At 34.0% G+C, this 26,060-nt stretch overlaps 1 protein-coding gene across 6 annotated transcripts in view; it reads right to left on the reverse strand.

Moving 5' to 3' along the window:
• Positions 1-26,060, reverse strand: part of Cdh8 (cadherin 8) — a 380,097-nt gene that overhangs the window by 83,099 nt on the left and 270,938 nt on the right. For all 6 annotated transcript variants that reach the window (XR_011366007.1, XM_069992447.1, XM_069992446.1 and 3 more), the window contains exon 9: positions 3,801-3,922. Coding sequence is in view for 5 of the 6 variants with exons in the window: in XM_069992447.1 (XP_069848548.1) it covers positions 3,801-3,922 (122 nt within the window). In the remaining variant the exon portion in view is untranslated. The remainder of the gene's footprint in view (positions 1-3,800; positions 3,923-26,060) is intronic.

Genomic DNA, 26,060 nt, shown 5'->3' on the forward strand with positions numbered 1-26,060 from the left:
TTTTGTTTTTAAATAGAAAAAAAACTAAGATTCATAAATAATTCTTTTGAGGCTTATGTAACAGAATAACTATTTTAAAAGAGTCCAATCAAAAGGGTTTTAAATTGACTTTGTGTAGTAGATTATAGCCTCAAATTTCCTATGATGGGAAAAAGATATCTAGATAATCTTCTACTTCAGAATTATAAGAATGTGGTAGAATGAGAGTGGTACACTTTCCAATCCTGTTTTCAAAGTGTGCCTGTATCTCTTCTAGAACAGATAGATCCTGAACAAGTAATAATTGCCCATGAAATATGAAGGGCCTCACCCTTCTTTTAAATTCTGATTTTGTTTATAGGTTTCAAATTACGTAGAAAAGATTAATTTCAATAGATACTCTATATTTATAGATTATATCTTTCTTTCTTTTTTTCTTTCTTTTTCTCCTTCCTTCCTTCTTACCTTTCTTTTCTTCCTGCCTTCCTGCCTTCCTTCCTTCCTGCCTTCCTTCCTGCCTTCCCTCCTCTCTCTCTCTCTCTCTCTCTCTCTCTCTCTCTCTCTCTCTCTCTCTCTCTCTCTCTCTCTCTCTCTCTCTCTCTCTCTCTATTTCTCTCTCCTTTTGTTCTAGTACTGAGTTTCGAGCTCAGAGCCTCCAAAGCTTGCTTGGTTTTCTTGCTCAAGGCTGAGTTGTTGCTATTGGGCCATATCTCCAGGTTTTGCTAGTTGATTGGAGAAAAGAGTCTCCTGGAGTTGTCTCCCCAAGCTAGGTTCAAACCAAGATTCTGAGATTTTAGCTTCCTGAGTAGCTAAAATTATAATCATGAACCACCAACACCTGGCAATGACATGGTTTCTCATTCTATAAGATGTTTTAAATACCTCTTTACCTAGGCCCTCACAATTCAAGCAGTTTATATTGACAAGGTGTGTTAATGGCTTGCTCTTGATTATTACTAAAGGACTCCAGCAACAGCTTCTCCCAGGAAACTCCATATGAGTTAGCCTGAAATCCATACCTTCTGCGTCAAACACACACTCCAATGCCATCTCTCCTTCTCTGAAACTATTACAAAGCAGACATTCATTGTGGAAAATATTGAGATGAGTATCAATTTAGACCTAATGCAGTTGTTGATCTTGAGTGCTCATGACAATGTGATAATCTGAGAATGGATAGTCTACTTGTGCAGTGAGTCAGTCATTGGTGCAGATTACAAGAGACGATGACAGGTATATATATGTCAAACCTTTGTAAATGAGTACAAAAGTTGTGGATGGAATAAGTGAATTTGGTAAAAAAAATTCAGTATAAATATTAGGTGTTGAGTATTAAGGCTGGCCTAGGAATGACATAAGGAATAAACATGAATTCTGGCTGACACAATAGTTCAAATAATTCAGAAAAGAATGAGCAGTGGCATAGGTATGCCTCAAGCAGCTAGCTGTATGTCCAAAAGCCATGTTAAATAGTCAAAAATTGACCATGTAACCAAATAAACTCTACCTGACCACGCCCAAACACATCCACATCCATTAGAGATATGTGGACACACACACACACACACACACACACACACACACACACACACACACTCATTTCTTTACAAAACAAGTCAATTTTTGTGATTTGTAAAAAAGTCATGTCAACTTCTTTATTTTGATATTAGATAGGAAAGATAAAGAAACAATGCAGTTTTTGAAGAATGGCTGAAAAAAAAAATCATTCAAACCTTGGAAAGAGTCAAAATTCTGAGATTAAGCCTCCAGACTTGCACAGACCCCAAAAACATTCCTGTCAATATCTCATGGGAAGCCAAAATGTCAAGTGTTTGAAACATCAGTGCCATCAACCTCAGAACTTGCGTGATGATTTCTGCACTAGCAATGAGATTTTATTTAAATCCTTAAAGATTGTTTTTATTTTTTTCAGATACTGTGATAGGAAAATGTCTAGCATATAACTCTGTCTGACTACATTATCTCGGCAATTTTCCAGTCCACACAACAGCATATCCTTGAACCTGACCTATCATATTTTGATCAAATTCCCTGCCAAATCGATCCACAACTTAGGTAAAAGATATTTACTGGGATATGTGTTCACACACACACACATACACACACACACACACACACACACACACACACACACACAGAGTCATTGTCGTCAACATCATAATCCCCAAAGGACCACATATATTCTCAAAATATATAAACCATAGGGGGAAATTTCACATGATAAAATTAAGAAACATCTAATGCTAATGTGGGGAATATTATAAAAACAAAAGTGTACCACTGCTAAAGCTGGATATTTTGATGAGTAAACAATGCCTAGGTTCTTAAAAATAATTGGTTTTATTATTAGAATTGTAGCTTTCTTGTGTGCAGAGAGGTCAGATTTTGGTAGATGGAAACAATACTAATCCTTCAGATATGTGTGAATAGTATAGGAGAAATTGCCCACTGTTTTATGGGCAGGTAACACATTCACCTTTTGTAATAATTAAATAAAAGCTACAGTGCTATTCTTTTCATTAGGGGTAAAAAAAAAAGTCTGACTCTTGTCAGGTAAGCTGCTTGGCAAATAGTAAGTTTAATTCCTAACACCCACATGAGGCACAAGAATAGTTGGATTAACAACTCCAGTGTCATGCTGTCAGCTGCTGTTTATTTAAATTAAAATGTCACCATCCAGAAATAAATTAGGAAGTTGAAAAATGATAAATTTCTTAAACATACAGTACTTTGGCACCTTGTTAAAATAAATCTATTACATTTGTGGTTGTAGAACTTTACATAGGCTATTTCCATTTTGACATTCAGTGGATAGCAGGTTCTTATTTTTTATTTTTCTTCTTACTTGTTTAACCCTCGCTCCCTTCTTCTTTACCTCCCTCCCTTTCTCCTTATTCTTTATTTCCCTCCCTTCCTAACTTCCTCTCTCTCCTTCCATCCTTTCTCCATCCTTATTTCCCTTTTCTCTCATTTTCCCCTTTCATCCATCCCCCTTTTTTCTTCCCTCTGATCCTTTCCTCCCTCCCTTCTTTCCTCCCTTCCTTCCTCTCTCCCGCCCTGCCTACTTATTTTCCCCTCCCCTTTCTTCTCTTCTTCCTTCTCTTGCTTCTTCGCTTTCTTCTCTTCTTTCCTTTTACCTTTCCTATTTTTCTCCTTATTTTTGTCTTCCATCTGTTTTGCCTTCTGCCTTTCTTTTTGCTCTCTTCACTATTCCTATCTATACCATATGTTGCAGAATGGGAAAAAAAGACACACCACTGCACAATCTTAGGCACTTTACATGCATATCTAAACTAGCTGTCCATCTCATGTTTATCTAAACATATAAATACATCTACATTTGTCCAGATCCCATCACCCACTTCCTACAATTGCCTATAGCCTACTAGTCTTCTTAGAATACACTATTGTATGTTATTTGTATGCTTATAATGTAAAAGGAAAATCAATTCCCTTTGAGCTTACTTACTGTCTGTTACCAGGAAGTTACAGTTAATGGCCCAGCACTCTAAGAAAATCCCAGTTATTGTCTAAAACCTTTTATACTTTAAGACAGTGCTTTTGACTCTGAGTTCATGGTAGAGTAGGTTGTTCTGGTTTTAGGAGCCAATTCAGTCATAAGTAGGAAGAGAATTAACATCTGCAGAAAAGTAGTCCCTTTCTGCTCCCATTTGGGTGTGTTTCTCTCCTGGGATACCGCAGATCACAAACGATGCAAATGCACGGGGTAAGGCAGGTTAAAGAAATATGAGACAGTTGTATACAAACATATTCAGCATTAACAACATGGAGATATTTACTTGGCCGGGTTTTCCATTTTCACATAAAAATGCCTCATATTCGGATGCGAATTCAGGGGCGTTGTCATTGACATCCAGCACTTTAATAGCAACAGGCACGCGTGATATCTGACTGTGGTTCCCTATGGGAAGGAAAAAATAACATCAGCATTGAGGGCATTCCATTGTAACGTGCAACTCAACTTTTCCCTCACTGGGTCAAGTTCTGCTACACTAACATGGTGATTATGGCATCTGACCAGTCCATATGGAAAAAAAAAATAGTAAATGCTTGACTACTTAAAAAGTTATATGAGTTTTTATTCCAAATAACATTTTTAGACCTTAGATTATAAAAGAACACATCTGAACAAACAGAGGAAACAAGCTTTATTCCATGGATATAAATATAATATTTAAAAGAAATATAAATTGTATGCTAAGTGATTTATTTCTGTATATTTTGTGTAGAGCATAACTTATTTTGGGATATTATTACTTTTTCAAGGTAATAATATCTATCTATCTATCTATCTATCTATCTATCTATCTATCTATCTATCTATCTATCTATCTACAAGGATCAAAAACTCAATAGAAGGGAAGAATCAGCTAGTAATCATAAAAGGAACATAGCTACAGATGGGTAAAATAAATTTTGTTGTTCAATAAAAATTGACCATGGGATATGTTTCTATGAGATTAAGATTTTTTTTTAAATTGTGAAAATACCTTACAGAGGGGTTACAATTATATGAGCAAGGTAATGAGTGCATTTCTTATCAAGCATTGTTGCTTCCTCCTTTGTTTATCCTTCCCATCCCTTCCCATCTCCACTCCTGCCCCCACCCCGCTCCAAAGTTGTAAATTCATTTTTCGACATAATGGGTCCTCCTGTATCCCTATTTAAACAATTTGTTTTTTACCTTCCCCTCCACAAATTATACCAACATCAAATACAGTGAAAACAGGGGTTATACTGTGGGGGAGGGACATACATAGCAACAAAAAAATCATCTTATAAATATTTTAGAAACAATCGCAAGAAAGAAAAAACATTTGAGTCCTTATCTTGAGGTTCATTTCGCCTAACATCAACTTATTTGACCATTTCTGTTTGTCTCAGACATATACTAGCAAAGGACATAGGTAGTAATATTATTTTAATTACTTAAGTTATTTATATTTAATTATTTATGTTATCTTGATATCATAATTTTCATAAATGTTTGAGGTAAACAAAAACAATCTTCTAATCTTTTCAAGCCTATTTTCAGAGAACAGAATTCAATATGTAGTTCTTAATTCTAAAAATTCTTAAGTTTAAAATAGTTACACACATAAACAGATGGACACACACACACACACACACACACACACACACACAGATTCAGTAAGTCCATTAATTCATTGTTGGCTTGGGCTGTGTTATTATTTTTCACTTCTCATCAATGCAATAGAATTTGACTCTGACTTTAGCATGTAATAATCTTTTGATCTGTTGTAAATTATACAGAATGCATTGGAGATGGCCAATTATTTATTTGTGTTTCTGTGGCACTGAATATTTATAAGCAAGCCAAGAGGGAAATATGTTTGGATTTGAATATGAACAAACAGACTTGAATCTGATATATTAAATTTCTCTTTTTGACAATTGATTAAGTCCTGATCGCTAAAACTTTCAAATTTTGGTAAATATAAAAGTAACGTCTGCAGCACACACACTAATCCTAGCCATGCTCAGATTTACACTTGGTTAACTCCATTGGCTGTACCTCAAGGTTTGAATTTGTCAGTTAAGTACCGTGACTACCCTGACCATAGATAAGTGAATTCCATTCGATGGAATTCCTATCATATTAGTAATGGAACATAAATTCTCTTCCCAAATGCCAAATGATATGATGGTCTCAATGTCTCATATGTTGCATTGCTTCTTTTGCTGTGTGTGGCTAATGAATTCATTCATTCTTTATTCAGAGAGGAAGCATGTACCTCCCTTGTTTTGATAGAAAGGAAAGTCTAAAAAGAAAGTATTACACATGTCTCTAAGACAAAAGACTGACATTTAAAGCTTTATCTATTCAACAAAATTGCGCAAAGGTCACATTTTGAGTGCAGAAAGATTATATTCTTAAGGAGTTGTCTCTCTTTCCCTGATCATGAGCTTAGGAGTAGCATCTGGAAAGTGAAAAGGAGAATCGTTTGCAATAAAATGAAAATCAGGAGCCTGGTATTTACCCTTTCCTAACTACCTGATCCTGGTCAAGTTATTTAATTGCATTTTATCCTTAAGTAACCTGAAATTAAGGAATTTAACATGCTATAAAAGGAACATAAACATTGTATGATAAAACATAAAAGGGTTCCCATAGAATGAGGCACACATCCATGAGCATTCTAACCATGGTATTTGGTGGTTATCTATTTAAACAGCATCATCCACAGTCAACTGTCTATTCGTGGAAGAATATTTTGCATAATCATGAATCATTCAATTTCTTTTCCACTTTTTTTCTCTTTCAAATATGAGCCACATTCATAGCAAAATATGGATGAAGTCATATATATTCATGTAACTAATCACAACAACCACAGAAATGTTTATAGGTTTGTTTCGAATATTTATCTCAAGGTTGACCTACATTTGAGGTCTGAATCAAAATATTAGGCTGAATATAGCCAATGCGTTGTACCACTATTTAATATGTTCAGAATTGTATTTATGATATACAACCCACCTGAGAAGCTGTACAAATTAAGTTCAATAACTTTGCTTATTATGATTTTCCTTACTAAAGTCCTTTAAGTTGATTAATTTTCTTGTATAGTACTTGCAATTTATCAACTATTAGTGATTCCTTCTACAATATTCATTCTTTCCCAAATTGTATGTAGTGTAAATAATTACAAGTCCTTGCTAGTAGATATGCTTGCATATAATATAGTCATTCAGTTATTAAGTAACTAATGTTCAGCTCAGATTGAACTACAAGTTCAGATCTTCATCCATTGTATAACCCCTGTTTTCACTGTATTTGATTCAGGTGTTCTTCATCTTGTGTATACATGTTTGTAATTTGGGAAGGGGAAGGGGTATAGCAGAATGCTTAAATGGGGATGCAGGTTGACCCATTGTAATGATGAGATATACAGGACACTATGCTGAAAACGAACTTTACAACTTGGAGGGGGGAGGGAGGAGTGGAAGAGGTGGGGAGGGAAGTGATGGTGGGGGAAAATCAAAGGAGGAGGTAATAGTGCTCGATAGGACATGTACTCATTACCTTACTCATGTAACTGTAACCCCTCTGCACAGTATCTTTACAATAAAAAACATTAAAAAATAGACAGAAAATAAGAGATGTATCAGCCTATCAATGGAAAGTGCGAACAAATGTTATCCTGCCCTTTAAATAAATAGCATTGAATTTCTTTTGTAGTAAAAGGAAATGTTAATCTATTGAGTCAGTGTCAATGACTGTCTGATTAAACCAAGTCTATTAATATGGCATCCATTATCTTCCCTCTCTACCGGGCACATTCCTGTCTGTCTGTGTGTGTGTGTGCGCGCGCGTGCGTGCATTCACACACATGCACACACACCTTCATGCACAGATTTTTTTCTGCTTCAAGAAAATAATAATTCTGCTATTTTCTTATTCTCTTACAATTGGAAAAAATATATCCTAGGCCTGGATCAGCAGCAGGTGGTAAAATCTAAGCATAAGAAACAAATTCTACATTTGTTTTGGTGGTTATATTACAATATTTAACCAATGTGTCTTTTCATGTATGTAGTATTTCTGACACAATATTATTTATCTATCTAGGGCCCAGAGTAACATATCACCAACCTTTTCTGTTAGGAGCTAGGAAAGATTGGAAAGCTATCACTTAAAAAATGATAGGGCATGAATGACAGAGAATATTTTTCCATTGATTACCTTTCATTCTCCACATCTCTACAAGCAACTAAGTGCTTAATATATAATGAACACGGGTATTTTGCAAATTACTTTTTTTGAAAACAATGAGCTGTGCAAAAATGAGCACCAAATTTTGAATGTATCTTTCATAGCTGTTAAGAATCTCATGTCATGTGTTTTATATCATTTTTTAATATTTAGCAGTTGTTTTATATCTTAATTATTTTATGCCTTTTACAGAGGTGAATTGAACATATATTTCTCTGGCTTCCTTCATCCTGTTTTGTAATGCTGAGAAAGAACCCAGGACCACTTGGTAGATGAGCACAATCCACCACTGAAATACATCCTCATGCTCATTTCATTTCCACTTTGTATTTTGTAGTATATTTCCTTAAAATTAAAAGCAAACCTAAAATGTTAATAGAGTATGTCCACGTTGTTATATATTTGCAGCCTCCATTGGCATGTAAAGGATACTAGTGATTATACCTAACTACAAATAATTTAATAATATCCCTTAGTAATTACTGAATTTTTGCTACTGTTCAAGAATACCCACAAGGCTTATCTCTTATAAAAAAAAATCCTTGGTTTTTTTTCCTTCTCCTAGAAAGATGGAGAACATTTGACTTGAGGACCATACTTGATCTACAGACAAGTGTTATTTCTAGTCAGCTTCCCTCTCCAATGTGTCTGCACTGATAATTTTGTATGGACCATGAATGATGATTTAATGTCTAAATAGCCTATTGCAGAGAGAAGGTTCCTTACTCTTTGGTCATTCCCTAAATAAATGATTTCTATGGTAGATATATTACATTGTTATAGAATAGTCTCTCCTAGAGTATATGGAATGCTTTTGTCTATAAGTGTTTTGTCCTTTTAACCGTGAATATACATGCAATTGTTTATGGAATAAGTAAGTAGGTAAACAATGAATGAATACATGAGAAAACTATTTCATCAAAATTCTCAGGAGAGGGTTATAGGTTAGACTGCTTGAGTAACTCAAATGGTATTTTGAAGAAGGAATTGAATGGATATCCAAGTAAATTAATTTCAATTGTTTCTCTTTTCTATCACAGAAATATGTTTTAGATAACATCATTCTAATTCATGTAGAAGAGCTGCATTTGGAATCCTTTCAGCTTACAAATGAGAGCATAAGGTTCTGAGTTCAACCTCCAGTAACTTCATGGAGAAGAAAATGTATTGTGCTTTGTTTTGCTTTGGTTCCATAATTATGTGCTTGTTTATCATTAGTATGTTAATATCCCAAAAATTCACTTTATTTATACATAATATATATATATATATATATATTTCTTGAAGAAGAAGAAACAATAAAGAAAAATAAAATGCATTAACAGAAAACTGTTGTCCCCTATTACCCAAACAATCCCTAGATATGTTACCTTTATTTGTATTGGATAAACACATATGATTGTAATGAAAACTTGTAATTTTCAGCATGAGTGTCATATTTAAATAACGGAAGATTCACTTTTATCTAAGTTCATGAATTGATAACAGTTCAAATTTTAAAGATATTATAGAGTAATAAAACTAATTAGACAAGCTTCTAAGAAAATTATTCATGTCCTTTGTGACTGGCCCCAAAATGTTTGCCTTTCATCTGGTACACAAACATTAAATATAAAGATATTATAATTAGAATCTTGATTAGCATTCATTAAAGATTAATTTTCTAAACATATGAGATGTGACAAAACGGTCTGGAAGAAAAAGACCATACAACTGGCCACAAAAATCAGGCTGTTTACACAAGTGTTGGAGAAATGATGGAACTGGCACCTTGCATAAACTCCTTTTCCTATTTTCCCCACGTGAGTAGTGGTGACTTCCTGTCACCTACCTGTCACACAGCCTCATGAGTTGCCCGTTAATTTTGCCCTTTTATAATCAAAGGTAGTGGAATACTGCCAAGAGTAAGTTACTTGGGAATTTTCTTCTAACTTGTTCCATGAGCTGCTGTTTTTGCAGGCATTTAATGAAAAAACAGCCTTTTCAGACTGTAAGAAAAAGACTTGATAAATTTAGATATATTTTGGAGTCTGTTGATTAACCAATAATTCTTGAGCCTTCTACAATTTCAAGGGTGGAAAGTATAAGCAGTAAATTACAGTCAATGGGGAAATGCAGAATATGGGGATGTATCATTGAATAGGAATGTGAGACCCAATGGAAGTTAACAAAAATAGGAAAATGTGAACTGGGTACAAGATAGAAACAATTGGGTACAAGATAGAAACAATAGGCACTTAGGATGTTTAAAATAAGACACACTGGAATTTGAAAAAAAAAAAGATCTTGGAAAATAATTTCAAAGTAGATATGTTTAAACTCTTTGGTGACTGATACAACTTGTTGAGATACATTTTTCACACATATGCAGTGATCATCTCAAAAGCAGTAATGATTTATTACCAACCCCAACATTGTCATTTACCTCAATTACAGGTTAGAATGCGAATAACTAATGAATGCTCTCAGCATAGAAATGCTCCTGGTATTTTTATAATAGGCACTTTTCTATACACTATTACTACTACTACTACTACTACTACTATTACTACTACTACCACTGCTATTACTATGCATAACCTCTCTAATACTAGAACAGATAGCTTAATGCCAAGTTCCAACATAGTCTTCATTCTAAGGAAAACCTATTAAGAACTTTAGTTGAATTAGGGACAGGAAGGGGAACCACAATGGTGAGACAAGGGACGAGGGGGAACCAAAGCACCAGCGATATATATAAGACAATATGTTGGAAATGATCTGTACAATTTGGGGGTTAGGAGGAGGGAAAGTTGGAGAAAAATGAGGGAAGGGGTAACAAATTTGACATGCAATGTACTTATTACCTCACTTATGGAACTGTTACCCCTCTGTACATCACCTTGACAATTAAAATATAAAATAAAAATTTTTAAAAAAGAATTCTCTGCCCTCTAGTGTACATAGAGGGATTATGTGACCGTGAGTATTATAAAAATATTTGGTCCTAGAACTGTGAAAAATGTAGAAAACCATTGTGTATCAAAAGGAATAAAGCTGATTTATTCCATGTATCTAAGCCAAATTGAAAGGATAGTTTTACAATCAATCAGGACTTTAAGCAAATGATAGTTATAGGATCTTATGGGCAAAATCCTGATCACAGCCTTCCTATTAACCAATATTAATTCTTTCATACCAGGGGAGAAAATGTTTGTGCTCATCCAGAAAGCTAAGGACTTAGACATTTTTAATTGATTTAAACACTCTGGAGAAAATATGATTTTAATGATGAGTGGGACTGCTATTGTCAGATGTTGTATATCTAATTTGAAATTACACCATGATTTTTTCTATGTATCTAAAAGGACCTCTCACATTCAGCTTTCAGTTCACAAAAACTGAGATTTGAGAAACCAGGAAGCTATATTTTTAATATAGTTTTAATTTTTATATAGTTTTAATTATCATTGTAAAAGTTTGGTCTTATGGGGTAAAGACTCAAAGACATTACATTAAGAATATTGGAATAATACCTTCTTGGAAACTTCATATTTCTTAAATAAAATTTTCAAGAAATCATATTCTAAAGTAAAATGAAATACTAACAACTAAAAGCATGGAAATTTAATATCCATTTCCTTTTATCCTTTCAACACATATTCTGTAATCATCATCTACTTAATCATTTACCAGTATGAGATTGATTGTTTTTCCATGGTCCATACTATGGATGAAAATTTGTGTTTTCATTAATTTGGCTTCATATGTTTGGTTAGTGGTTGCATATAAGTTTTGTATTTGTTTGTTGGACCATCATGGTTTATTTGGCTTTCCTTCCTATAACTTTTGATTAAAATGTTACACCGAAGTATTAATTTTCCTCTTTCAGAGTTCCAGCTACATGCATACATTTAACTTGCACATCTCTCTTTTTTCTGTAGTACATCATGTAAATAAATACAATTGTGCAAGAAATTTCTTTTTCCCTGTGATACTTCAATACCTTTCAGTTTTCCATGATGAGATTTCTGCTTACATTCTTCTATTATATCAAAAAATTCCCTTTGCTTTCCTCCATTGTTTTAAGTAGAACCAATTCAAGGATACTGAGTATATTCAAGTTCCTTTACTATGAACTTCGTTATAATTTCTTAAATAGTAAAATTTGAATTAGAGAGACTGATGTGTTGCAGAGAAAAGGTGGAGAATTTCTAATGTTCAGTTTTGATGTTCTTAATACAACTTTACAATAATAGTACATTTAAAACAGTCAAACACAAGCAACTGTATATATGCTATCAGGGAATTAAAGCTTATATATGTATATATGACTATATATAGAAATCTATACATAAATATACATACATGTACATACATATATGAACATGATTTCAGGGTACAGTAAAGGGTTGAAAAACCATCTACATGATTATATACCATAGTAAAGAGGTATGAAGTCCACTGGACAAGTGTGATCCCATTTTCTCAAAATCAGGAAGTGGCAAAACAGAAATAAGTATCTAGGTATTTTGACAACAAGTTACATATACTGTGCACTATTTTATAAATTTCTCATTACTTTTGCACTTTATATTTTCATGAAAATTTCAGTATCATTTGACAAGTCATTCATTTTAGTATTATGTATACACATACATACACATACACACACACAGAGTTGTGGAAATTCTGATAGATACTGCTTAGAATCTATACAGAAACTTAAATGGCATTGTTATCTTTAGGATTTGAGTCTTGCAAATCATCAAGCTTTGAATAAGCCTTCATCTATCTTAATATTCTTTCATATATTTGATCTGTAATGTCTTCTAGTTTTCTGTTTTCCTGTCTTACATTTTTGTCTCTATGTAACTGAAGATTTTTACTCTTATGAGTAGTATATTTTATTTTCCAAATATTTATAGAAAATAAAAAATAAAAATATTTTTATTAAAAGTTATACAAACTATTATTTATAACTATAGATGCTTTTTGTTTTGTATATATTTATTCAAGTATTTCTCTAGTGAAAACTTTATTTCTCATTTTCTAATATTTATGCATTTATTAATTTCTTAGTTCTTGTTATATTGCTATGGCTTCAATTTAACTAATAGTAGTCAAAATAAGCAACTTGAACTCACTTTCAGTATCAGAGAGAAAAATTTCAATTTTCACCATAATGTTTGATATTCACTATGTTTTATTTATTTTTGTAACTGTTCTCTATATCATTTCTAGTGTATTTCTAGTGTTTCAAGTCTTATCTTGAATGAGAACTGAGTAAATGGCTTCTTGTGAATCTATTAAGATTGATTATATATGCTTTACTTTTCTCAATATAGTCATTGGCAGTATTAGGTTTTCAAATGTAATTTATACTGGCATTCTCTGAATGCTATACAATTTTTATATATTGGTGATTATGATTTGTGAATATGTGAGCTAGAATTATTTGTATGAACAGGCTGATAATTTCTTTTTTAACTCTGTGTGTGTGTGTGTGTGTGTGTGTGTGTGTGTGTGTGTGTGTGTGTGTGTGTGTGTGTGTAGTGGTGTGTCTTCTGGTAAAGATGTGTGAACTCATCTAATACTCTAATTTGGCTTTTTTGTTGAAGGTTGGTGCTATAACACTTGAACCATACCTCTGCTTCCAGCTTTTGGCTGGTTAATTAGTATAATAGTATCACAGGCTTCTCTGCCTAGGTTGGCTTCAAACCATAATCCTCAGGTCTAAGTCTTCTGAGTAGCTAGGATTACAGGCATGAGACACTAGTGTCTAGTACAACACTTTTTTTCTAGTTTCAATATCATGATTGCTCTGGTTTTATGCCACCAGTTAGAAAATGCTTCCTTTACCCATGCTTTCCCTTATCTTCAATAACTAGTATATGCCTGAGACAAGCAGAAATGGTCAGATAAGTTGATGTTAGGTGAAATGAACCCCAAGATAGGGACACAAGTGTTTTTTTTTCTTGCTTGCTATTGTTTCTAACATATTTATAAGATGATTTCTTTGTTGTTTTGTATGTCCCTCCCCCATGGTATAACCAACCCATGCTTTCACTGTATTTGATGTTGGTATAATTTGTGGAGGAGAAGGAAAAAAACAAATTGTTTAAATAGGGATACAGGTGGACCCATTGCAACAATGATATGTACAAGACGTTATGTTGAAAAACGAGAGAGGTGGGGGTGGGTGGGAGATGGGAAGGGATGGGAAGGGGAAACAAAGGAGGAGGCAACAATGCCTGATAAGAAATGTACTCATTATCTTGCCCAAGTAATTGTAATTCCTCTATACTGTATTTTCACAATTAAAAAAAAAAAGAAAATGCTTCCTCTTAATTTACCACTGATAGTTCAGGTGACTGAGTCATCAAGATGGTCAAGATTTATGCATGAAGACTTAGTAGTTGTAGATTTAATTTATTCAATATAGAAAATTACATAAGCATTAAATCATTTCATTTATTATGGCAATTTTTAAAGAGTATTTTTACTTATTAATTTATTTTTATTATCTTAAGTAGTTCAATTCAACCCCTCAGTTTGTGAACACGATGCATCTTTGGTCAATAACACCATGTTGATCATTCTCCCTCATCTCTCCCAAATCCACACAATCCCTCAATTTTCACCTATGTATATTGAATACTATGAAACTTAGTAATCTAGACATAACATATATTTGAAAAGTTATTGCACAAGTAATTCTAGTAGGATAATTATTTCAATTATTAGGATTTTAGTATCTACAGACGTAGTCACTATAGCCTTTTCTTTTTTTAAATCTTTTTTATTGTAAAAATAGTATACAGAGGGATTACAGTTACATGAGCAAGGTAATGAGTACATTTCCTATCGAGCATTGTTAGCCTCTTCTTAATTTCTAATATTGGTAATGAACATGACATTTTTGCAAGATTATATTCATATTACTCATCCTTGTGAATAAAAACTTACTCCCTTTGTTGGATTTCAGTGCTGTAGATTTGATTTCCATTTCATTATTTTCTGTTATATTTATTTTCAGCTTTCTATCACTTTTACATGATAATTTTCTGTTTGCTTTCAGCCCTGTTGAAAGTAGATGCTTAGATAATTGATTTTCACCAGTTCTTCCCTACTGACATACAGTTAAAGCTCATTTCCGGGAGGCAATGTGTCAGCTGCAATCCACACATGCTGTCAGGTCCTAAGTTTGCTATCTTTCATTTTATAAATGTGATTATTACCTTTGTGATTTTATTGTGTTTTTATGGGTTACTTAGAAGTACAAGGCTTAATTTCCAATATTTGTGATTAATTTATTTTTGTAATTCATTTTACTAAATCATTGATGTATTAAATACGCATACTTTGCATTTTAGGATATGATTAATAGCCTATTGAGAGGGTATTTTGAATAAGTGATTCTTGATTTTAGTAATAATAGTTTTGTGTTTTATCCATATGTATTTTAGATACGATGTTCAACTGTTCGCTAGTGTATTTTTACGTCTTTCAGTGGAGTTCAGTGCTATTTATTTATTGCTCCTTCTTTTCTGTCAATTTTCTTTTACTGTATATTTGAACATATACTATCAGGGACATATAAGACATTAGGATTTTTGTATCATACTGAACTTAATCATTTATTTTTATGAAATTGTGTCCTTTATTTATTTTGAATATTTATCTTTCCCCTTAGCTTACAGTTAAACCACATACTCTTGATTTGGGTTTGCATTCATATCTTTTATCTATCATTTTAATATTATATGTGGATTTTATATATGCCTTTATTTCTTATTTCTGATAAAAATATAAACTAGTGCTTTTTAAATCTGTATATGGACTTTTTACTCTTAATACAATTAACTATACATATTCAATATAGATATATATTTGAATTTCTTATTTTGCTGTTTATCCAAATTTCTTCGATTCCTTATTTTCCCCCTTTCTATCTCCATTTGGACTAATTATTCTTTATCTTTTTGGCATATACTTTCTAGTAATATTTCAAATGTTCTATGTGCGATGAAAAATGTTTACAATATATTCATTATTTATTGACAAGTGGTTACACCATTGTTTCTTCTGTGTCATTGTTATTATGTTTTAATTATACATCTAATTTACATCTAACTCAAGACAGCCTGGAGGGAATAAAGCATGCTAAATTTAGGAGTATTTCAATTTGCTTTCTTTCTCTCTTATCCTTTCTTAAACTCTAGCTGCTCTCAAATAATGATTTTTCTCCTCTGATAGTATGGTTGTTCACAGTGGGAGAGTTGTCTGATATAAGCCACTATTTTGGACATAAAGAAAACAGTTTTCCTCTCCATATTTTGTGTAATAATTTCATCATCTTCTCCCTCATTTAAAAAACAGATCATCCTTACTTATGAAATAATGAACAGAATATCACTATGCAATTACTCTAACCCACGGTGAGTTAAAAAGACACAATAGTCAGTGCCTAACTGAGTTTGTGTGTAGTACCAAAGATTGTATTATCAGTAGCATATACTCTAACTACAATGCTGGATCTGTATCTTCAGATTGCATTTCCTTACTTTCTGCTTTGGCTGCTGTGAATTCTACACTTACTGTGATGGGGGCCAAAATATACACACCATATTGAGTTAAACAAACAAATACATAATTCAAGACAAATGATTAGTAGAGCTGGCTGAAATAATTACAGCGTAATCCACTCGCTCAGTGTCAAGTATATGACAGTAAAATGGATATTGTTGATTTACTCTCAGATGCTAATATCAAAGGACTTGCATATATGTGAATGCAAACATAGATACAAAGTCACATCTTTGCATCATTACTTCTTACTAATGCATCTGTTTATGCATACTTAAAAATACCTAAATAAGGAATACTGTGAATTCCTATGATATTTGACATAGCACATTAGATAAAATATAAAAATATATTATAATTAGACAACACTTAAAAACATATTTTTAGAGACAATGCAAAGAAGCCAATAGATCATGATACTTTCCTTCCAGAAAATGATTGTAAATGTTTTATTTCATTTCATTTTTTGTTGGAATGTTAGCTAGTGTGATAGTGTATTAGTAATTTAGTTAATCTTACCTAATATTTAGGTGCTAGATGTACAAAATTCACTTCTAAAATATTTGTCTTATGAAAGGACAGTTAGTAAACTAACATGTACCTAATAACTCTTCCTTTCAAGTTTACAGTGCATAGCAAAGAGTTGCTGACAGCACCAAAAAACAAACTTATTTACAGAAATAAGAGACAGTGAATGAACAGAGTCCACTTTTAGATTATTATTAACAAAATGATGCCAGGTAGTGGGAAAAAAATTAAAAGACTACTAGCAGTTTATTTTTTCTTGAATTTCTCGAGAATGAGAGAAATCTATACATGGTCCAAATGTCTTAATTTCTGGAAAATCAGGTCAAAGAAAAAAATAAAAAGTGATTTTCCCCCTTACCACAGCAGCACATAAAGGAAAGAAAAAAAGGTAAAAGATGCAAGAGAAATGCATTCCGAGAAGAAATGCTAAGCTGTTGTTGGATTGGCAATATTTGCTGTTGTAAATCATCCATTGTTGGTCTACTTGATATAACCCAGAATGACTGGGGGAAGACCTTTGGACAAAGTTATTTGGGTAAAAAAATGTATAATTTATACCCTATAAGTTGGCACAGTTTTTAGAATATTAGTTAATTTGATATAGATTTTTGTCTATCAGACACTGGAGCCGTTAGACAAAGGACTACTTTGACTTTTTTCCCTCTCTGTTATAGAAAGTAGGTTGTACAGAAACTATATGTTTGTAGTCCCAGCTCTGTGTATAGCTAATGTTTTACTCAACACAGAATAATCGGGAACTGATTCTTGGAAGAAATAAGTCTACCCCACAATTAAGTAAGTCAGGGCATTTCAGAATGTCATTTTCAGCATCATTATCATCGCTTGTGCTTGATATTATGGGCTGTTCACTGAATGATTACTTTTACAAATCATGCTTTCGAATTCATAATAATTTTAGGGAGAAAGTGACATGATTACTCTTTCAGAAAGATGATAAAAATTTTAAAGCGTCTTTTCCAAACTGCTTTCAATAAAGTTGACTTCTCACACACCTACCAGTTACCAAATGCTTGTAGAAGCACTTGAGAGACCAAATAACCCAAACAAACAAATAAAAACAGCATATGTTGTTATAGTCGTACTTAAAAGAGGAAAATGACCCTGGGGTAGGTGAGACTGACAAACAAAGGTAAAACTAGGTAAGGTAAAAGAGAAATACATTGGGATGGTTTACTATTATAAAGAAGGGCCATTTCCTTCTTTAATTTATTTTCCTTTAGGCTTACAAACGATATCACTTTCAATGGGAAGGGCTGGGAAGGGGAAACAAAGGAGAAGGCAACAATGCTTGATAAGAAATGTACTCATTATCTTGCCCATATAATTGTAACCCCTCTGTACAGTATTTTCGTAATAAAAAAATTTAAAAAAGAATATTGAATTCCTGTCTCTATTTTTTTATTCTCCCAACTATCAATAAACTCCTGTCTCTTCTTCAGGTGTCCAAGAGCATCTTTCCTCCTATAGAAAGAAAATAAGACCACTGCCTTTACTTAGAGATTGCTAGGAACTTGTCCTTGCCCAGCAGAGATGCTGGCAATTAAGATTGACCACACAGACTACTGGATCCAAAAGGGTTGAATTTGCCCTTAAGTATTTATACCAATTGGTGATTTTTGAGGAAGGCATGGAGTGAGTGTTGGGAGAATATTATTTTCTTTCTAATTTTCTTCATGGAAGGAACAACATCTTATTCACATAAAAGCTTGTGATATTTAGTGATAACTAAACAGTAAATTTATTTCTTTTGAAGCCTGTATAAGATAAATATCTAGGCAGTTTTCTCTGAGTATTAGTTTGTGGGAAATAATAATTTATGAATGACTCCAGAGATTTGAGCAGGCTCAATATGATAAGGATCTTTGTAGAAGTAGCTCACACCTGAAACCTGAGCTTATTAGGAGGTTGAGATTTAGAGGTCTGAGTCTCAAAGCTAGTCTGGTATAGAAAAGTGGACAAGCTTCCATTTCTTCCCAACAAAGAGCCAGTAAAAATTAATAATAATAATAATAATAATAAGGCTGATGGGTTGACTCTAGTGGTAGACTGCTAGCAGGACAAACCATGAGGCCCTGAGTTCAAGTCTCAGTCATACCAAATTACCATATAAAAATCTATAGGGGGGGCTGAGAAGGTAGCTCAGTGGTAGAGTGCTTGCCTTGTGTGCATGAGGCCCTGGGTTCAATTCCTTAGTATCACATAAGCAGAAAAAGCCTCAAGTGGTGCTGTGGTTCAAGTGTTAGGGGGCGAGCCTTGAGTTGAAGAGCTGAGGGACAGCGCCCAGGCCAGAGTTCAGGTCCCAAGACAAAAAATAAATAAAAATTCCGTAGTGGGACATTATTATTCACATAATAATTTTCCTTAATCTATATCCTGAATCTGTGAGAATTAGGAAGTTCTCATTGAGCTTTAGAGCATTGCACAGATTTTGGTGAGCCTTTGATTTTGTTAGGACAGAATGTCTTTTGCCATGCCCACTGGCAGTAGAAACAGACCTCTTTGATGGCTTGTAGGTGCTGCGATTTTGTTGGTCCAATTAGTGTTTACAGTGCTGTGACTGCACACTTGGGAGAAACCAGCTTTGAGGGGAATTTCTTTTAGCTTGATGATTTCAGAGGTTATATACAGTCTATTGTCACTTGGCTCCCATGCTTCTGAAACTGTCTGAGGTGAAGAACATCAGGGAAGCGAGCATGTGCTCAAGCCAAGCGATACAGCCCCTGGTGGGCAGGAGGAATAGGGTAAGTACAAGGGCAAGCCCTCAATCCAATAAGCCCTTCTCCTTGTTTCCAGTATGTTTGTTAAAATGGCCATTATCAAGAAAACAAACAATACCAGATGCTGCCAGGGATATGGCAAAAAGGGAATGCTGCTACACTGTTGGTGGGAATGCACACTGGTTCAACCACTCTGGAAAGCATTATGTAAGTTCCTCAAAAGACTAAACATAGAGCTTCCCTATGATCCAGCAATCCCACTCCTGGGCATTTACCCAAATGACTACAAAGGTGGCCACACTAAAGCTATCAACACAACTATGTTCATTGCTGTATTGTTTACCAGAGCTAATAACATGGAGTTAGCCCAAATGCCCCTCAGTAGATGAATGAATCAATGTGGTATATATACACAATGGAATTCTGTGCTTCCATCACAGAGAATGACATTGTCCCATTCAATGGAAAGATTTGGGAAAAGTCATATTAAGTGAAATTAGCCAGACCCAAAGAAACATTGGGTCCATGGTTTCCCTCATTTGTAATAACTAGACTATATATAGGATAGTTCAATAACTATGTACACAATGTACATAGCTCAATAACTATGTACATATAAAATGATGACCATATAAAATGAAAATGATGCTGATCAAAAAGAACTCCAAGATATGGAAACAGAGGTGTGTGTGTGTGTGTGTGTGTGTGTGTGTGTGTGTGTGTGTGTGTGTGTGTGTGTGTGTGTGTGTTTGCCATTTGCAGTTATTTCTTTTCCTTTCATATTTTCCCCTATGGTTTATACTCTGTTGTCACTGTTTTGTTTTGTTTTGTTTTTTAATCTCAGTACCCTTAGCCATGTATATAAGTTTATCTAGTTTGGGGAAGTGAAGGGGAATCACAGAAATGGTGAGACAAAGGGTGAACCAATGCAACAATGATACTCACAAGACACTATGATGGAAATGAACTTTACAATGGTGGGGGAGAGGGGAGTCTGGGGGGGAGGAAAAGTGGGAGAAATGAAGAGGGTTTAACAGTGTTTGACCAGAAGTGTACTCATTACCTTACTTATATACCTGTAATCCCTCTGAAATCACCTTTACAATAAAATGAAAAGTAAAGAAACAAAATTTTGTATCTAAATCATTATTAGAGTCAAAATCATTATTAGAGTGTAGAATCCATCAGGAGAGGAACATTTTTTTTTACTTTATTGTTGGTTTTTTTTTTGCTTGCTGTTTAATGCAGCATCCAAAACAGTACATGGTAGATATAGATCAAAAAGTCAAGACCCTAATTCCCATTGGGCATTATTGAAAGAGTTGAATGAAATCATATATTGAAATACCAAAAGTAAATCATTTTCTTTCTACCATGTTAGTTTTTGTGGAACTTCGAAGATTCCTCCTCCTCCTCCTCCTCCTTCTTTTTTCTTGGAAGCTATCCCTCAGCTCTTCAGATCAAGGTTAGCACTCTACCACTTGAGCCACAGTACCACTTCCAGTTTATTGGAGATAAGAGTCTCAGGGACTTTACTGCCCAGACTAGCTTTGCCCCATGATCCTCAGATCTCAGCCTCCTGAATAGCTAGGATTACATGATCACAAGTGTACACCACCGGTTCCTGGCTAGATATTTTCTTTTTGATTCACCTTCTTCCACAACCCTCACAGCTCATTGTCTAATTCCATAATACACTGTTCTTTTAACTACTATTCCAGGAAACATAAACTCTGTCATGGGACAATTTCCCTAAAGGATTTTTGTTTTGTAATGAGGAAAAAAAGAATAAAATTTGAGTCCTGTTTGGGCTCATTTTAAGGGAGTGCTTTCTAACACAGGTTCACAAAACAATGCAGTCATTCTCCAAAGAAAGAAGTTTCTGACCACTGCAAGTTTTCAGTTAAAGGATAACACCTATGACAGAGCAATGAAGGATGAATTGGAAGATAGGAAATAATTTTAAACAAGGTTTACCTAATCCCTATATTAAAAGAAATATTGCTTTTAATTATGACTTTTTTTTTGTCATGGGTCTTGAACTCTGAGCTTGGGCACTGTCCCTCAGCTCTCTACTACTTGAGCCACAGCACCACTTCCAGTTTTCTGATCGTTAGTTGGAGATACGAGTCTTATGGGCTTTCTTGCCTGGGTTGGCTTTGAATTGTGGTCCTCAGATCTCAGCCTCTAGTAGATACCATTACAGGTTTGAGCCACCAACGTCTGGCTCTGACTTATCTTTTAACTACCAAATCCATATTTGGAAAGTTGTATCTAAGGGTTGACTCAACTAAATTAGGAATTGACATCCCTAACATCTCATTTCTATATTAAAATTATAACTCATACAATCACAGGACCATACATTACTTTGTTTCCATAAGGAAGTTGACTCTGGTTTATTATACAACTTTCATGAATTTTCTCCTCTAATTTTTTTTTTTATTCTTTGACATGGAGTGATGTTGGCCAGGGAAGTCTTCATCCAAAATAAAATCTGTAAATAGAAATGCTACCAGCAAGTTTTGTTGTACAGTTTGTCATCCCCATATCTAATTCTAAACTCATATATAATTCTAATTCATTTTATTTTTTCAGAATTGTATAATCCTATCTAGGTGACTGTTTTCAGAGCAATATGAGAGTTAAAAGTTTTAATAACTTTTAATTTCTCAGACATAAACCTTCATTAACGTTTCTTGTCAGGAAATTGGAATTTGTTCAACGCTAGAAAGAATTAATTGCCTAATATATTAAGGCAATTAAATTATCTCATCTTATGAATAACTATAAGTATAATTGTAGGATAACATAGAAAATAAAGGAAAAGGAGTTGAAGGAAAAAAGGAGCCTCTAATGTTAGATGCTCAGTTCAAGTTTATAATATATTAATGTTCAAAATATTAATAACAAAATTAATATAAAGTAAAATTATCTAATTTCCTTGAAGTCACACAATTAATGCAAATCAAATGTATCAATTCAATGCAGTTTACCATTCAATAGTTACTAAATTCAATTGCACAAATATTTTGCAGTCCTATATTTACCTTTTATTTTGATGCAACATAAAAGCAGAGTTACAACATAATACACCTGCAAAATTGTTTCCTCTACATGTATCTTCAAGTAAATTAACTTGGAGCAAACCCTTTTCACTTTCCTGTATTAAGAACAATAAAAGAGATTTTAACATTAGGTAATGGAAACTCTTTCTTTCTTTCTTTCTTTCTTTCTTTCTTTCTTTCTTTCTTTCTTTCTTTCTTTCTTTCTTTCTTTCTTTCTTTCTTTCTTTTTTCTTTCTTTCTTTTCTTTCTGTCCCTAAGGTTTTTTTCACTTAAGGTTAGCACTCTACCACTTTGAGTCATATTTTCACTTCCAGTTTTCACATGGTTAATTGGAGATGAGTCTCATGGACTTTCCTGCTCAGGCTGGTTTTTAACCTCAATCCTCAGATCTCAGCATCCTGAATAGGTAGGATTACAGGCGTGAGCCACTGGCATTTGGCTTAAAGGAAATAGTTGGTTCTTTAAAAATGTTATCTGGAAACAAGACACAACCAATCTGTAAGATTTAACTTTTTGGTTGGTTGTGAGGCTTGAACTCTCGGCCTGGGCACTGTCCCTGAGCTCTTCAGCTCAAGGCAAGCACTCACCACTTGAACCACAGCACCACTTCTGATTTTCTGGTGGTTAATTGGACATAAGAGTCTCATGGACTTTCCTGTCCATGCTGGCTTTGAAAGTGATCCTCAGATCTCAATCTCCTGAGTAGCTAGGATTACAGGTGTGAGCCATCACACCGGTCATCACACCGGTGCCTGGCTCAAGATTTAACTTTTTTTCCAATCATATTTCAAAGTCTTTGATTTGCTAAAATGTTCAAATGAGGACAAAGCATTTAAATAGTGAACAAGAAGAAAAGTTCAAGCAGAAAAGATCAAAAGCTGTGTACGTATGACCATATAAGATGACGTTAAAATAGGTACGCAACTGTTTTTTTTTTCTTACTTGCTATTGTTTTAAATGTATTTAAAATGTACTATGTGATTTCTTTATTTCTTTTGTATGTTCTTCCCCTATGGTATAACACCTGTTTTCACTGTATGTGATGTCGGTACCCTGCATCTTGTATACACATTTTTCTAATTTGGAGAGGGGAAGGGAAATAACAAAATGCTGAAATAAGGATACAGTTTGACCCATTGTAACAATGAAATGTACAAGACACTATGTTGAAAACTAACTTTACAACTTGGTGTGGGGGGGAGGGAAGTGTTGGGGAGGTAAGGAGGAAAGGGATGGTAGGGGAAAAACAAAGGAGGAGGTAACAATCCTCGATAGGAAATGTACTCATTACCTTACTCAAGTAATTGCAACCCCTCTGTACAGTATTTCTACAATCAAAAAATATAAAATAATAAAAGAAGAAAAGTTCACTTAAGCCAGCATAGGACCAAGATCTCTGGAATTGAGTCCTGAGACCTGGTTTTAATTGTTTTGTATATAATTGAGAATGTATTTCTTTTTATTATTTTTTGCACTTGAGTCTTTAAGAACTGAAAGATAATACTACATTGAGTTTGACAGATTTTTCAGTTCAAATTCTAAAGTTGTTTGTGACAATCAAGCATCTCAGCTATATCTTAGCTTATACTGCTTAAACCAAATGATGTTAAAAATCTCTTCCTGATCCCTGCACTGGTGGCTCACACCTAGAATCCTATCTATTCAGAAAACTGAGATCTCAGGATCACAATTCAGTCTGCCTGGGCAGGAAAGTCTGTGAGACTCTTATCTCCAAGAAACTACCAAAATAGCATGGACAGCACACAGGCCCAGAGTTCAACACCCTGGACCAATACACACATACACACACAAAATCTATTCCTAACTTATCTGATTTCCTTTCATTCATTTATTCAATAAATAGTTCCCTCACACAATAAATACCTATTGGAAGCTTGACAGTACAAGATGCTCTTCCAGATGTTGGGGAAATAGGAGCTTACAGCCTAGGAACTTCTTAGAAGTATTTATAAAGAATTAACATGATAACAAGTTAATTATATGGTATGTTGGGGAAGCTTTATATACCATTACAAAGTATAGTCAGGAAGATCTGACACCGGTGGAGATCTATTTGAGCCAACACTTGAAGATAAAAAAATTAGCTATACCATAGTAAAAGAATGCCTATTTCAGTCAGAGCAAACATGGTTACAGAGACCCTAAAACCAGTGCCTGGCTAACGCTGGAAGTGGTAAATCATAGGTTTTTGGATGATTAGCAAGGAATTATTTTTGAAGGGTCGCAATCAAATTGCACAGGAAACTGACAGACTGTAGGGGGAAATAAACAACGTTGTTTTCTTGATGACTGAATTGAAGTAATGTAAGACAAAGCTATTCTAGGTTTTAACAGAGAATTAGGCTTGGGTTATTAACTTTAAAGATACAACTAACTGCTGTGTTCCTGTAGGATGTTAATTTCCTTTCAAATCTTCCCATGGTAAATCTTTGCTTCAGAATATTTGCAAGCATTTTTTCTCATATATTAAAAGTCTACTATAGTTTTTTTCCTTTCTGAGTAGTATTTGCATAATACATGCAAGTAGTTAAATAAAAAGCAATAATGATATGCTAAGGAAGATGGCTGCTGGAAACTGAGCATCTATAATTTTCATTACGCAGAAGGCTGAGATGTGAGGATCATGATTCAAAGCCAGCTCCAGCGGGAAAGTCCATGGGACTATTATCTCTAACTGTCAAGGAAAAGCCAGATAGGAATCTGTGGCTCAAGTGGTAGAGCACTAAGCCTTGAGCAAAATAGTCCAGGGAGCATCTCTAGTCTGTGAGTTCAAGCCTGAGGATTGGCTCACACACACACACACACACACACACACACACACACACACACAAATAGCTGTTAGTCAATCAATAAATATTTTCTAGTTATTTATGTGACAGTGCACATCTTATGAATGAGGAGTGTTATAGGAAGGTATAAAATATAGTGTGTATACTTGATGACATTAGTCTGAAAGAACAGAAAGCATACCCACGAATTACCTTAATTACAAATCAGAACATATTCCAATTTCAGAATTACCATCTAGTTTTAGTATGTAACTTACAAAGAGAGAACATTTGATCTGAACTGTGAAGGAAAAGTATTGTTTTGGAATGTAATACAAGGTGTCTTAACACCAGCAAGATCATAAACAACACATCTGAGAGCCATAAAATAGTTTTGACACATGTTTGTGCCTTGGGGTGGGAAAGAATTCAGTGTTTTATGCATAGATGTTTGCTTAAAGTTTAAATCAAAACAGCATATTATTATTGACAATTGATACTTTAATGGATGTGAAGTATTCTCGACATGACAGCAATTCCTCACTAAAAAATTTTAGTAATAAAGGGGCCCTTAGAAGATTCATTCACATAAAAATTATTCTTATCATTG

Source organism: Dipodomys merriami, unplaced genomic scaffold (genome assembly GCF_024711535.1).
Source record: "Dipodomys merriami isolate MVZ:Mamm:240054 unplaced genomic scaffold, mDipMer1.0.p SCAF_41, whole genome shotgun sequence".
NCBI lineage: Eukaryota > Metazoa > Chordata > Mammalia > Rodentia > Heteromyidae > Dipodomys > Dipodomys merriami.